The sequence below is a fragment of the Bison bison genome, unplaced genomic scaffold, assembly GCF_000754665.1.
Source record: "Bison bison bison isolate TAMUID 2011002044 unplaced genomic scaffold, Bison_UMD1.0 scf7180017864365, whole genome shotgun sequence".
In the NCBI taxonomy this organism is placed as follows: domain Eukaryota; kingdom Metazoa; phylum Chordata; class Mammalia; order Artiodactyla; family Bovidae; genus Bison; species Bison bison.
Window position 1 is genome coordinate 1,484,481 of NW_011494937.1, and position 14,222 is coordinate 1,498,702.

Genomic DNA, 14,222 nt, shown 5'->3' on the forward strand with positions numbered 1-14,222 from the left:
AAACATGTCTCTTATGTCTCCTGCATTGGCAGGCGGGTCTTCACCACTAGTGGCACCAGGGAAGCTCCACACATAGGTATATGTATAATTAATTCACTTTGGTGTACACCTGAAAGTAACACAACATTGTAAATCAACTATACTGCAGTAAAAATTAAAAAGACAAAGATGTTCACTGCAGTTGAAACTGATCAGGGCCTTGTGGGAATCCCAGGCACAGAGGCCTTTCTGTCTGGCATTTCTTGAAGTAAGGACTCCAGTCTCCAGAACTTCCCTGCATTCCAATGGATGGACTCCAACAGTTGCTAATCAAGGGAGGAACAGCCAAGATACCACCTGAAGCAAGATTAAAGGGGCTGGAGAAACTCACCAAGATTAGAAGACCCGACCACCTGAGATGAAGGATCTGTGACCCCTGCTCATATCCTGATCTAGTCAGAGACCATATTTTTGACCCACTGTTAAAACTCTCATCAGGGTTTCCCTGGTGGCGCAGTGGGTAAGAATCCACCTGCCAACGAAGGGAACACGGGTTCGATTTCTGGTCAAGGAAGATTCCACATGGTGTAGAGCAACTAAGCTCGCATGCTTAGTTGCTCGTAACTACTGCGCCTGTGCTCTGGGGTCTGTGAGCTGCAACTACTCAGCTTTCGTGCCACCACTACTGAAGCCAGCTTGCCTAGAGCCTGTGCTCTACAAGACAAGCTGCTGCAACGAGAGGCCCACATATGGCAACTAGAGAAAAGCCTGTGCAGCAGTGAAGACCCAGCACCGCCAAAAATAAATCAATCAATAAAATGATTTAAAAAGTGTTTTCAGTGAGCTCTTTGCTGACATGCCCTACACATGGGCAAGTGCAACTTCCCCTCCCAACCCCTTCTACCCGTCTCTTGCATGTCACCATCTGCCATACAACATAGTTTACCTATAAATGTGCATCCTGTCACTCCCTCACTACAATGTCAGCTCCATGAGGGCAGGAATTTTTGACTGTTTGGGTCACCATTGCATCTCCAGCACCAGAACAATGCCTGCCATACAACAGGTAAACAACACGTGTTTCCTGAATGACTCAATGAGGGGCCCCCGTAAGATATTTTGATACTCAGCTCACTGTTTCCATACATTTTGTGTTAAGAAAGTTCTACAAAGCTGTTAAATGTAATCAGAGCATGCAAAAGGAGTCAAGACTATTCTGGTTCCAAATATCTAAAATGACTTTGCTGGACTTCCCTGGTGGTCTAGTGGTTAATACTCCACCTGCCAATGCAGGAGACACGGGTTCAATCCCTGGCCTGTGAAGATCCCACATGCCCCACCAAGTAGCTAAGCCCACAGCTACCGAAGCCTGAGCACTAGAGAGCCCCTGCTCCGTGAAAAAGAAGTCACCACAGTGCGAAGTCTGAGCAGAGCCACGAAGAGTAGGCCCCACTCTCTGCAACTAGAGAAAGCCTGCGGGCAGCAATGAACACCTAACACCGCCAAAAATAAATAAATAAAAATTTAAAGAATAAATAAATGACTTTGCTACGTGACTTGGGACACAGCTTCAGCGTGTCTTTGTGTAAAATGGGTGTAAATATACTTATTTCGCTGGGGTGTTTAGAAGATTATATGGGATAATGTGAGTCAGATTTAGATCAGAAGTTGGCACCTTTTCTTCTGCACTGGTTGGACAGCCAGTATTTTCAGCTTTGTAGGCCATTTGGTCTGTGTCACAACCATCATTGTTGTGTAAAAGCAGACACAGACAATACACAAGCGAGTGAGTGGTGCTCTGGGCCAATAAAACTTAATTTCTAGAAACTGAGATTTGAGTTTCACGTGTTTTTCATGTGTCACAGAATTTTTTTTTCTTCCCAACCATCTAAAAATATACAAACCATTCTTATCTCAGGGGCTGCACAAAAGCAGGCAGCTGGCCAAAGTTGGCCCGTGGGTTGTAATTTGCTAGCACTGGTTTAGGAAAAAAGTCCAATACATAAAAGAGTGTTCTCTAAATCATGGCTCTTAACAGATTATTCTTTTCAAATATTCTGGAAAATGCACCTCAAACTTTTTTTTTTTTTTGCCAGGCCATGTGGCATGTGGGATCCTAGTTCCCCAAGCAGGGATTGAACCCGATCTCCCTGTATTGGAAGCAGAGTCTTAACCACTGGACAGCCAGGGAAGCTCTCAAATTGTTAATAGGTATCTCTGGAGGATACGGAGAAGGCAATGGCACCCCACTCCAGTACTCTTGCCTGGAAAATCCCATGGACGGAGGAGCCTGGTAGGCTGCAGTCCATGGGTTTGCTAAGAGTCAGACACGACTGAGCGACTTCACTTTTACTTTTCACTTCCCTGCATTGGAGAAGGCAATGGCAACCCACTCCAGTGTTCTTGCCTGGAGAATCCCAGGGACGGGGGAGCCTGGTGGGCTGCTGTCTATGGGGTCGCACAGAGTGGGACAGGACTGAAGTGACTTAGCAGCAGCAGCAGCTGGACGATAGGATCAGAGGGTGGGAGGTGGATTTCACTTAATTGGTTGGGCATGGTTTACTATGGACGGGGCCTTTTACTATTCTGATTCTGTGATCTGCTGGTGCCCATGGGAAATGGTAACCTGGTCATTCACTGCAACATCTAAATGTCTATCAGTTTCACACTGGGTTTTTCATGGTACCACCCTACAGTGGTTCACCTGTTATGTGACAGGATAGAGCCTTTAAGATGCAAAAGTTCAGTGAAAACAAAGTGCAAAGAATAGGTACAGGAGACTTCTTTGGTGGTCCAGTGGCTAAGACTTTGTGCTCCCAATGCAGGGGGCCTGGGTTCCATCCCTAGTCAGGGAACTAGATCCCACATGCCACAGCTAAAAGATCCTGTATGTCGCAATTAAGGATTCCTCGTGCCTCAACTAAAGAAACTGAGTACGGCAACTAAGATTGTGTGCAGCTAAATAAATAAATATTTAAAAAGATTTACCATCATAAGAAACCATTAAGTTATTAAAAAAAAAAAAGAATAGGTACCAGAGGTATGGGGCTTCCCTGGTGGCTCAGTGGTAAAGAATCTGCCTGCCAGTGCATGAGACTGAGGTTTGATCCCTGGGTCAGGAGGATCCCCTGGAGAAGGAAATGGCAACCCACTCCAGTATTCTTGCCTGGGAAATCCCATGGACAGAGGAGCCTGGTAGGCTACAGTTCATGGGGTCACAAAAAGAGTCAGACGTGACTTAGCGACTAAACAACAACAGGATGTATCATGGGCGTAAAGGAGAACCAAGTTTTAATTTTCAGATTACGAGTTTGCAGAAATCCGGACTCTTGTAGTGTAGGTATGAAAGTGGTAACACTGCTTGCCTCCAGAGCTTTAGGTAGGTTGGGGTAAACCTAGAAAAGGACTCTGAGTTCTGTGTCATGTGGAGATTTCTCAAATTCAAAATAATATGACATATTTATGTTTAGTCAGCAAGAGCACCAAGCGGCCTGGAATGCCAGCATGAAGGAGACTGCAGGAACTAAGTTGCGAGAGCAGGCGGAAGGATGGGGCTCCCAGTAGCCTCCCATCCCCTAATCCTTCCCGCCCCGGGGGGAGTCCCCCGCTGCATTTTCTCACCTCATGGCTCGCAGTGCGAGGCGGTAGGCCAGGTCTGGGTCGTGAGGCAGCAGTGCGGTAAACAGGTAGCGGGCACAGGTGTGCATGGGTACGCTCTCCCGGAACAGCACTTCTCCGAAGCCACTGAAAGGACCCCCTGCGGGGGCAACCCAAGCTCAACCCCCAGGTATGGGTGTTATCGCCTCTCCCCAGGGGTCCCCACATTCCAGTGGGGTATGGGCCGCCCCAAGATAGAGTGGTTGGGGCTAGAGAGGTCCCAGGGGTGGGAAGCAGGGCTGAAACTAAGACACGTACTGGAAAATCCAAAGGAAAGAGACCCTTGGGACCTCTGGGTAGGGGTAGGACTCAAACGCAGGCTGTTGCCAGAGTGAAGGCAGGGCTGCACTTGTTCTGGGGGCGCGGCCAAACCAGCTTCCCTAAGTGGTAGGGACGGGGCCTCACAAGGATAGGGTTGAGAGGGGGGAGGCCTCATCAATAGCAGCCGTTATTGGCTGGCAGGCTTTCTGGGGGCGGGGCCAAAATTTGGACCTCCCCTTTAGGGAACTGCCAAGGTATGTAATGATGGGATGGTTATCACTGACTCAGTGGACATGAGTTTGAGCAAACTCAAGGAGATAGTGAAGAACCAGGAAGCCTGGCGTGCTGCAGTTATGAGGTCACAAAGAGTAGGACACGACTTTGCGACTGACCAATAAGGTATGTAAGACAATAAGTACCGGAAGGCAGAGGCTGGGTCTCCCAACCCAGCAGCAACGAGACCACTGCAGTGGACTCGACCCTACGTTTCAGGAACAACCCGGCTTAGAAGTGTGGCCTTACCTTCCAGCAGCTGTCCTGCCTGCTTGCGCAGCACCTGCACCAACCGCTCGTCCAGCTCCACTTCCTCCAGCAGGGCCAGCAGCTGCTCCTCATTGCGTACCACCTTGTCCTGGGCATACAGCCCCTCGGGCAGGGCCCGCTGCTGTCCCAGGCCCAGCAGGGCCACCTCTAGCGCCATTGCCAAATAGGACTCCCCAGGGCTCCCCGGCACGGGGACATGCTGGTAGGCCACCTTCCGCTTCTCAGGGCCCGAGTCTGTGGGAGAAGGGCACCAAGGCTACCGGGGAGGAACCCATTTTCCTGGGACTCTAGTGGTCCCTGACCTTAAACATGGATACTGTAGGGGTGGGGGAGATTTATGGAGAGCCCGCTGTTTCTGCACACACCAGGAGGTAGCGCCCACCTTCCAACAGCAGGTAGGCCTATAGTGGCCTCACTTTCAGAAGCTAAGCCTCTTGGCACCTGGTACTGGCCAAAGGGCAGGCCAAGTGTAGGGGCGTGGCCAAGTAATAGGAATACTAGGCAAAGGAGTATGGCTAAGGGGTGGTGATTCTCCCACCTCCTCCAGGGGTCCCCAGTGTGGATACCTGGGTAAATGGCGAGGGTCTCCTCCTCTAGACGACAGGCCTCCAAGAGTGCCCTGCAGAGGCAGCCAATGGGGTCCAGGGGATGGCCCACCCATCCTTCCATGTTAGTGATGCAGGTGGAACCTTTCTGCAGTAGCTCTGAAGGTAGAAAAAAAGGCTCAAGGCCCACCCCTCTACCAACCCTCCAGGAGGGCTTCCTCTTCCCAAACCCCGAGCCCAGCCTCCAGATGCCCATCCAGCACCTTCATCTCTGCCCCCTTGAGCTCTGCAGTAGCTCTCACCTCCCTGGCCTCCTATCCCACACCCAGGCTCAGGCGTGGCTAAACTGGGTGCTTTTAAAACATCCAACCAGTCTCATTCCTCTCCATAGAACCCTTAATCCTTCTCACTTCTCTCAGGCTCAACCAGCTTTCAGCACTCTCAAGGACGGATCTGAACGCTTCCCCATGACTGTCACGCACCCACCCCATCTGGAAGCACATCCTCTCATCTTCTCACACAAGCTGAGCTCTCCCTTGCCTCTGGGCTCCAGCCCACGCTGTTTCTTCTACCTGGAATATAGTTGCTCCCTCTCTTTTTCCTGGGAACCTCATGTACATCCTTAGGATCTAAGCTTAGCTCTCACCTCCTCTGGTCCTGGGGAAGGGTAGGAGCTTTCCCTATGCTTCCAGGCTAGTTTAGAGTTCTGCTCAGATACCAAAGCCCCCATCTTCCCTCATTAAACCCTGTGTTCCATTTCCTGGTAACTAACCTATCAACCCAACCTCATCACCCAGAGTATGCAACTGGTGGCTCCCTCCTGCTCCCCATATCTAGTCTATAAACATGTTCTTTTTTGGGTCATACAACATGGAATACAATTTTGAATTTGTTGCCCATATTGGGGGGAAAAAAAAACAAAACAGGAAATTACACATCAAAGAATCCAGATTTCTGACCTCTCTTGGAAAAATCTGATCTGGCATGCTGGGTCCATGTTCTTGAAAGGCAAGTGGATGGATGCATAGAAACTACATTTCCCAGACCCCTTTGTGTGAGGTGTGAAAGGTGGGAGAAAATGAGCCCATTACTCTTCTGCAGCAGCTGTGAGTAGGTGTGTGTGTGGCTGTCTGGGGCACAGATGTAAGATTTGCCAGCAGGTTCTGGGTTGTCCTCTTGGGAACTGCCCCCACCCCCCAGTGAGGGCTACAGCCAGCTGAACTCTCTGTGCTTCTGGAGTTCAAGTTTGTGAACCCAGGCAGTGGCTTCCCTGCCTTTCAATATGGCATCCCTTTCACTGGTTCTGTGAGCCCTCAATCCCCTGTATTAAAGTCCTTTCTGCTCAATACACCTTGAGTGGTCTGTTTTCCTGTTGTACCCACAGACCCTCCAGGTTGCCACAGCCCCCAGCAGTTGGCATTTGTGTCTTCAGCCCCAGGACACGATGATAAGATTGGTGCCCACCTTTTTTCTGCTGCTTGTAAATCTGTAGCTGATGTCGCTGCTGCAGCCGGAGGGTGTTGACTATGGCACTTGCCAGCCGCAGGGCCTGGCGGGGGTATCCATGGGCCCTCAGGGTGTCCACACGAGCACAGGTAGTGGGGAAGGGCTCGCCCAGCCAGAGCGGGCGGCCCTGGGGGTCGAAGGTTGGTTTGTCACTGCCCCCGTTGCCTGTGAGGTTGGGGCTGTAGGAGTCACTGGCCAGGATCCTCTGCAGATGGTCATCACTCCAATGCAGTGACCCAGCCTGCAGGGCGCGGCCAAACACGGTGTGGCGGGAACCTGCAGCCATCGCCATCACCTCCTCCTCTGGGCCTGTGGGAGAGGTGCCCAAATGTGGCTTCATGAGGGGGGCCCTAGCAGTTAGGCAATGGACAGTTCTATCCCACCAAATGCCAGCTTGGGCCTAGACTCTGGATACAGTGATGAGTGTGCCATCATTGCCCCCAATTTTTTCAGAAGACTTAAAGTTGTGTGTGTGTCAGGGGAGCTATCATAGTCCTTCATGAAAGTGAAAGTGTCCGACATGAAAAAGTCGTGTCTGATTCTTTGTGACCCCATGGACTATAGCCCGCCAGGCTCCTCTGTCCATGGAATTCTCCAGGCAGGAATACTGGAGTGGGTAGCCATTCCCTTCTCCAGGGGATCTTTCTGACTCAGGGATTGAACCTAGGTCTCTGCTTTGCGGTGGATTCTTTACTGTCTGAGCCACCACAAATGAACAACTGGGTCTGTCCATCTTTCTCCCTCCATACTCAATTTCTTTCTCTCTCCTCCTCTATTTCTCTCCCTTCCTCTCTGCCTGTCTTTACTTGTCTTTCTCTTCTTAATACCTGTTTCCTTTTCTTTCTGTTTCCCCTTCCCCCCACCCGATTTCTGCCTCCATGGCCAGGAGGAGACTGAGTCAGCCCAGAACTACAGGTATCTTAAATATTTCACATCACTGTCCCTCAGGCTGCCTGCTGCCCCTGCCCTGGACACTCACTGTCTCCTGGCTAGGAGGCAGGTAAGGGCTCGTCCCCTCCGCCCTGCCTCCATTTTCCCCCAGAGCACCATGATGGGGAGACTAGGCCACAGGCAATAGGGATGGGTTGTTGCGGGGAATGGCAGGGACCCCTCTCCTACCTGGGATGAGGGCTGCAGTGGGCTGCAGGCTGGGCCCATCAAAAGAGTAATTGCCCTCCTCCAGTGGGCACACGTCCAGCTTGTCCCACTTGCTAAGCAGCTGGAGCCAGCTCGTCCGCTCCTCTGGTCTGCAGTGGGGACTCAAGATGACGCACACCCACAGGGCCCCTGGGGAGGGAGGGTAGCCAATGTGGGCATGGAGGAGGCTCAGCACTCATGCCAGCAGGGGCAGCACACACTTATGGAGTGTCTGCTGTGTGCTGGGCACTGCTTAACTCTCACCTTGGGCCTCTGAGGCTGCAATTCATCCTCTCTTCACTTTATGGCTCAGAGAGGTAAAGTCACTTGCTCAAAGTCACACAGCTGGGAAGACAGAAGTCAGGACTCAAACCCTGGCTGCCAGACTCCTCTTGCCATTTTTTTTTCTCTATACCACTTATCACTATCAATCACAGGGGTCAGCGAACTACCACCTGTGGAGAAAATAAAACCTGCCTTTTTTTTGTTGTTGTTTGGGAGCTGCACTGCATGTGGGATCTTAGTTCCCCAACCAGAGATCAAACCTGCACCCCTGCCTTGGAAGCACTGGACCACCAGGAAAGTCCCCCACCACCTGTTTTTGAATGGCCTTTGAGCTAAGAGTCATTTTTACATTTTTAAATGGTGGAGGGGGTGAGGAATAAATAAAAATATTTTGTGATTTGTGAAAATGATATGAAATTCAAATAAATAAATAGTGCCCATAAATACAGTTTATTGGAATGCTACCATGCCTACTTTGTTATGTGTTTGTGGTTGCTTTTTTGCTACAACAGATAAAATTGAATAGTTGGGACAAAACCCAAATAGCCTGAAAAGCCAAAACTATTAACTGTCTGGCCCTATGGAAAATGTGTGTTGACCCCTGGCCTAATGGGCTTGTGGGATTTTCTCCTCTCTGTCTGCCCTACTAGGTGTCAGGTCTCTGAGAAGAAGAAATGAAAGTCGCTCAGTCGTTCAGAGTCTGACTCTTTGTGACCTCATGGACTATACAGTCCACGGAATTCTCCAGGCCAGAATACTGGAGTGGGTAGCCTATTCTTTCTCTAGCGGATCTTGCAGACCCAGGAATCAAACCGGGGTCTCCTGCATTGCAGGCGGATTCTTTACCAACTGAGCTATCAGGGAAGCCCTGAGGGCAGGTATTTAATCTCTTTTGTTGCCTGTGGTAGCCCCAGCGCTCAGTACAGCCCTTGTATATTGGCGGTGCTACTGAATGAGGACGGATTCAGGGTGGTCGAGCCCAGGAGCTTGCCGTGCTTCCGCTTTTGGGGTCTGGGACTCACCCAGCTCGTCCCACAGCTGGCGGCACTTGTCCGTCATGCCAGCGCCCTGCTGCCGCCACAGGGCCAGGCGCGGGTCCTGCAGGAACTGCTCAGTCATGAGGATCAGCATGCGCGCCCCATTGGAGTCACGCATCCGCAGCATCTCTCGCACCTGTGCCAAGACCTGGTGGTGAGAAGGGGCGGGGCTCTGACTCCGGAGCCTAGCCCCGCCCCCCGTGCTTGCCCACGCAGCACCTTGCAGAACATGGAGCGCAGCTGCTGGCTGGCGCCGTAGTAGCCGCCCTTGGGCAGCAGCTGTTTCACCTGCTCCTGGATCTGCTCCTCGTCCAGGTGCCAGCAGTTGGCATCCTCGATGCCTGCGCCTGCTGTGGGGTCTGGGGCACCTGTGAGGAGGGACGGAAAACAGGTGTGTGCTGGGGAAAGGAATATGTCAACCAGTCCTCCAAATCACCCAATCCATCCCCAAATTCCATCCATCCCACCTGAAAACCCACTCACCCACCCATCCATCCTCATCCTACCCAAAGCATCACCTACGCATCCATTCAAACCACTCACCGGTCTATCCACACCCCCATGTCATGCCATGCATCTTTCCATCCACACATCATAACCCTTAGCACACCTACCTACCGCATTAGTCCATCATCCACCCTACCCATAACTCCTATCTGTTCACTGATCTACATACCCATCCCATCAGTCCATCCATCCATCCATCCACCTACCCAACCCTATTTGTCTTTCCAACTCATCTGTACCAAACACTCAAAACACTACTGACCTATTCATCCACTGACCCACACAACCATGCTATCCATGCATCCAGTTACCCAAACTTTCCATCTATTTTTCCCCCACCAACCATCCATTCATTTGTATCTCTCCAAATGCCCACCAATCCATTAGTCCATCCATCCATCCCATATACTTGATCCATCCACTATGTCAGTCTATATATAACAACATTCATGCACCCATCAACTCACCCTCAATCCATGTACCCCTTGGTCCTTCCAATCTTCCACCAACCCCATCTGTCCACTACCTCAAATTCCGCAAGCAAAGCACATGCCATCCAACTCCACTGCCGAGTACCAACTCCCCATTCACCTACTGCCCAGTAAATCACCCATCCACTCATTCCATTCATTTTCCCACACCATCAGTTCACCCCAACACGCCATCATGAACAATTTCTGGCCACCCATCACTACTCTCAAACATCCATTCATGCCTCCACCTGCTACTCATCCATCTATTCACTCTCCATCTTACTCCATCCTCCCACCATTATAGTTAAGCAACACTTGTAGCTCCAAACCACCCCAGAATTCATAACACCTCCCGGTGTATCTCCTAACCATATCCCACCTCTCATACCCACTAAGGTCCACACATACTCCTCCTGACCTCCACCCATCCATGATCCCAGGCCTGCTCCTGCGATCTTGGGACACCCCTACCCTGGGGCTGGATCTTCCCATTGGCTGATTTCTGACCATTCGTCTACCCAGGGCCAGATCAAATCCAGGTTCTGCCACTTCCTAGGTGTGTGACCTTGGCCTCAGGTGGTGGTGCTCCACCCTCATTCCTAGATCAAGGCTATCTTTGGATGCTGTGACACATGCCTGCCACATAGCAAGCAAGGTGGCTTTGAGCTGGGGCTTCACCTCTCCCATTAGACCTTGGGGCACCCTTACCATGCACCAGGTTGATCTCAGAGCCCAGGAGGAGGATCTCGTCTGCCAAGCGCTGGGCGGTGGGCAGCACCTCGGTGTGGTGGGCGCTGATGAGGTACTGCACAAACTTCTGCAGCTGGTCCCGGTTCATCTGGGAGAGTGTCTCAGAGATGGGCAGTCTCAACTCCACCTGGTGGGCGTGCCGAATGCGGTGCAGTGACAGGGCCACCACGTGGGCACAGTAGAAGAGATCGCGGTTGTCACAGCCGCAGGTCACAGATGTGATCTTGCAGCGGTCAAAGCTGATGGAGACGTGGTAAAGCCGCTCGGGCTCTCCGGGGCCCCCTGGCTCCCGGACGTTTCCACTCAGGTGGAACCCTAAGACCAAAACCAAGCTGTCACTGCTGCATCACCCCAGAGATGGGTTGTGCTTGACAACGACGCACAGCAAGACCAGGTGCAAATTCCAGCTGAGTAACTTAGCACAAGTAACCTAACCTTGCTGGGTCTCAGTGTCTGCATCTGTGAAATGGGAATATTAATGAATAAATGTGGAGGTAGCATCCTCCTCATGCGTTTGTAAAGAGGATGAAATGGGTTAATGTAGAACACTGTTTGCAGACAGTAAGTGCTAAATAAATGCTTGTTCTTATTCTAATTCTGAATAATATTACCATAAGCCCTTGAATCATTATGGATACTGCCCAGGCTCCAGGCACCCTGGAATTTCCTGGGAAGATACCAAAGAATCTTGGGGGCGAAGGGTTGAATCTTGGGGGCCAGCTAGGGGCCAGGTCACCCCATCAACCCCCTGCCCCTCCCTGGCCCCTGGGGAGCCCAGATGCCAGGCTCATCCGACTGGTTGGGCAGCTCAGGCTCCAGCCGGCCCTGTCTGTGTCATGCAGGGACACAGCAGCTTCCTCATACCAGTTGGAGGTGGCCGAGCCTGTGGCTGGCTGGGTCATGTCCAGGCAAGGGGGCCCCCAGGCTGACATGGTTCAGAGACGGTCATCTTGGCTGAGTCCCTGCCTCCAGCTGGGAGATGACGTGACCTGCCACCATGTGAAGTGTGGTATTCCAAGGCTCATCTGCCTTCTGGCTCAGTCTCCACTGGTTCCCATCTGAGCCCTGCTTCCTGAGGTCGAGATTCATCCTTCATCTCCAGCTACACTTCCACCCGCTCCCTTCACCTGGACCCTGCTGTCTGCGCTTTAAGAGCACTCCTTACTGATGATCCTCAGCTTTCATCCTTTGTTCAGTTGCTCAGTCGTGTCTGACTCTTTGCAATCCCATGGACAGCAGCACGCCAGGCTTCCCTATCCTTCACCATCTCCCTGAGCTGGTGAACTTTCACCCCAGACCCCACCAAATCCTCGTTGCCTTAGGTCCAAGACCATCCCTAAACCTATGAACCCCACCTCCACCTGAATCTCTCTGCCTGAGGTCTAAGTCTGTCTCTCACCACTGGCTCTAAAACTGCGCCACTTCCCTGGTCCAGTGGTTACGAATCCTCCTTCCAGTCAGTGTATGGGACATGGGTTCGATCTCTGGTGTCGGGGAACTAAGATCCCACCTGCCTCGTGTGGGCAGCTAAGCTCGTGTGCCACAACCAGAGAGAAGTCCACACACCCCAACAAAAGATAAATATTAAAAAAATAAACAAAAAAACTTTGCCTCCAACTCTTACCAAGGACCCTGCTGCCTGAAGTCTAGGATCATTCTTACCTCTGGCTCTAAACCCTGGGCCCAGAGGACTCCTGGGCCCCAGTGCCTGAGGTCTGGAACCTCCCCTCACTTCCGGTTTATAATCGCTCCTCAAAACCACTGCCTCCTCCCTGTCTCACACTTCTACCTTCACCCCCAACTAAGCTGACTCAAGTCGAGGCAGATCCCTGATCCTGAGCTCAGAATATTTTGTACAACCCTCTGTGGGCATCAAAGCCTGCCTTTTGGAATCTTCCAGCTCCCTGCTCCTCCACACATGCTCTGGACCCTTGGCCTCACTGGCAGGGCTGGAGGGACAGGCACTCACCTACTTGTAGCACACGATCTACGGCCCCACTCTGCAGCAGGTGCAGCCCACGGGTGAAGGGCACCCGGGCGTCATGCTCGCCCTCTGGGGGCTGGTACCCCAGTGATGAGTACATACATATCTCCCGCTCGCTGCGTGGAAATGACCAGAACACAATGCGCTTCTGGACTGGCTCCGGCACACGGGAGAACCGCTCCTCAACCTGTGGAAAGAGCTGCTGTGTTAGAGACCCGGGTGCTGGAACCCTGACTTGGCTGCTTACAAGTACCATGACCCTGGGGACTTCCTCCGCAGCCCAGTGGCTGGGAATCTGCCTTCCAGTGCAGGGGATGTGGGTTCAAGCCCTGGTCCAGGAACTAGGACCCCACACACTGTGGGGCAACTAAACCCACCCACCACAACAAAAGATGCCACAGTGAAGATCCTACTTGCCACAGCTAAGACCTACCAAAATAACCAAATAAAACAAGTAGCATGACCTTGGACAAGTCACTTTGCCTCTTTGAGCTTCAGTTTTTCTCAAGTGTAAGAAGGAGATGTTAAGAGCACCCGCCTTTCGGGTGTCATGAGTATTACATATGCATTAATATGTATAGCACTTATAATAACACCTGGCCCATTGTTAGTATTCTAGAACTTTCTGTCACTTCCCTCTTGAATGTCAGGTCCCAGGATCCTAATGGAAGGTAGTCTCACCCCTCAGGCTTGTGGGGTTGGGGTGGGGCAGGAGGAAAGAAGACAAAAGTGATCAGAAGACGAGTGATCAGGCCTACACAGTCTTAGCCCACATTGTGCTAAATGTTTTATGTATATTAAATACCCTTAATTCTACCAGCAACAATCCAATATTTTGGCAGCCTGGGGATTCTAAGCTCAGAAATAAGGTGAATTCATTTGTTCAGGATCCCACAGCTGATGAGCTCCAGGTTCCAAGACAGGCTCTCTGTTCCAGCTGCTAAGGGTCCCCAGGAAGGGACGAACGTCCTGCCCACCCCTGGGGGCTCTGGGCAATGAACTGAGCTGGTTGAGCCTACATTCCAGTCCAGGCTTGCTACTCACTGGCTGGGTGTCCTTGGGCAAGTTTCTCAACCTCTCTGTGCCCTTGTTTCTTCAAAGTAAGGAGACCAACTTCCAAAGAGCTGCTTCTGCGTGGTAAGACCTTTACTAGGGCCAGACCTGCCTGAGGCAGGTACATGGGAGCCTTGGAGAAGGTTTTAAGATTGTCCTGGGGGTCTCACACACAGTAAAGGAGCAGGAACCCTTCAGAGTCCCCAGTCCTGGATTTCAAAGGGAAGTGGGAGGACCAGTGATTCGCCCGGGGGCCTCGGGGACAGTTGGCAGATGACTAAGGAGGGATTTTCCAGGCCATGAATCAGAGCCCGCCCCATCCACACTTGGCCCAGACCCATTGGTCGAGGCAGACTCCCTAATTCTTTTGAGGCCAGGGAGCAAAGAAAGCCACCCAAAGCCAAAGAGAGGACAGAGCCTGTCGGGGCTGAGGAAGGCTTGGTCAGGTCCTAGCCACAACTCCACTGAGGCTGGGAAAGTTGACTCTAATAGCTTCCGCCCTGGG

The 14,222-nt window shown here is 51.7% G+C and overlaps 1 protein-coding gene across 1 annotated transcript in view; it reads right to left on the bottom strand.

Annotated features, from left to right (window-relative positions):
- ZSWIM4 (zinc finger, SWIM-type containing 4) overlaps window positions 1–14,222 on the bottom strand; it is a 24,371-nt gene that overhangs the window by 8,122 nt on the left and 2,027 nt on the right. Inside the window, exons 2-9 of the mRNA XM_010855523.1 lie at window positions 12,650–12,851; window positions 10,639–10,995; window positions 9,170–9,318; window positions 8,936–9,086; window positions 7,611–7,778; window positions 5,007–5,144; window positions 4,420–4,674; window positions 3,601–3,736 (exon numbers count right to left, since the gene is read on the bottom strand). Of these exons, the coding sequence (XP_010853825.1) occupies window positions 3,601–3,736; window positions 4,420–4,674; window positions 5,007–5,144; window positions 7,611–7,778; window positions 8,936–9,086; window positions 9,170–9,318; window positions 10,639–10,995; window positions 12,650–12,851 (1,556 nt within the window). The remainder of the gene's footprint in view (window positions 1–3,600; window positions 3,737–4,419; window positions 4,675–5,006; window positions 5,145–7,610; window positions 7,779–8,935; window positions 9,087–9,169; window positions 9,319–10,638; window positions 10,996–12,649; window positions 12,852–14,222) is intronic.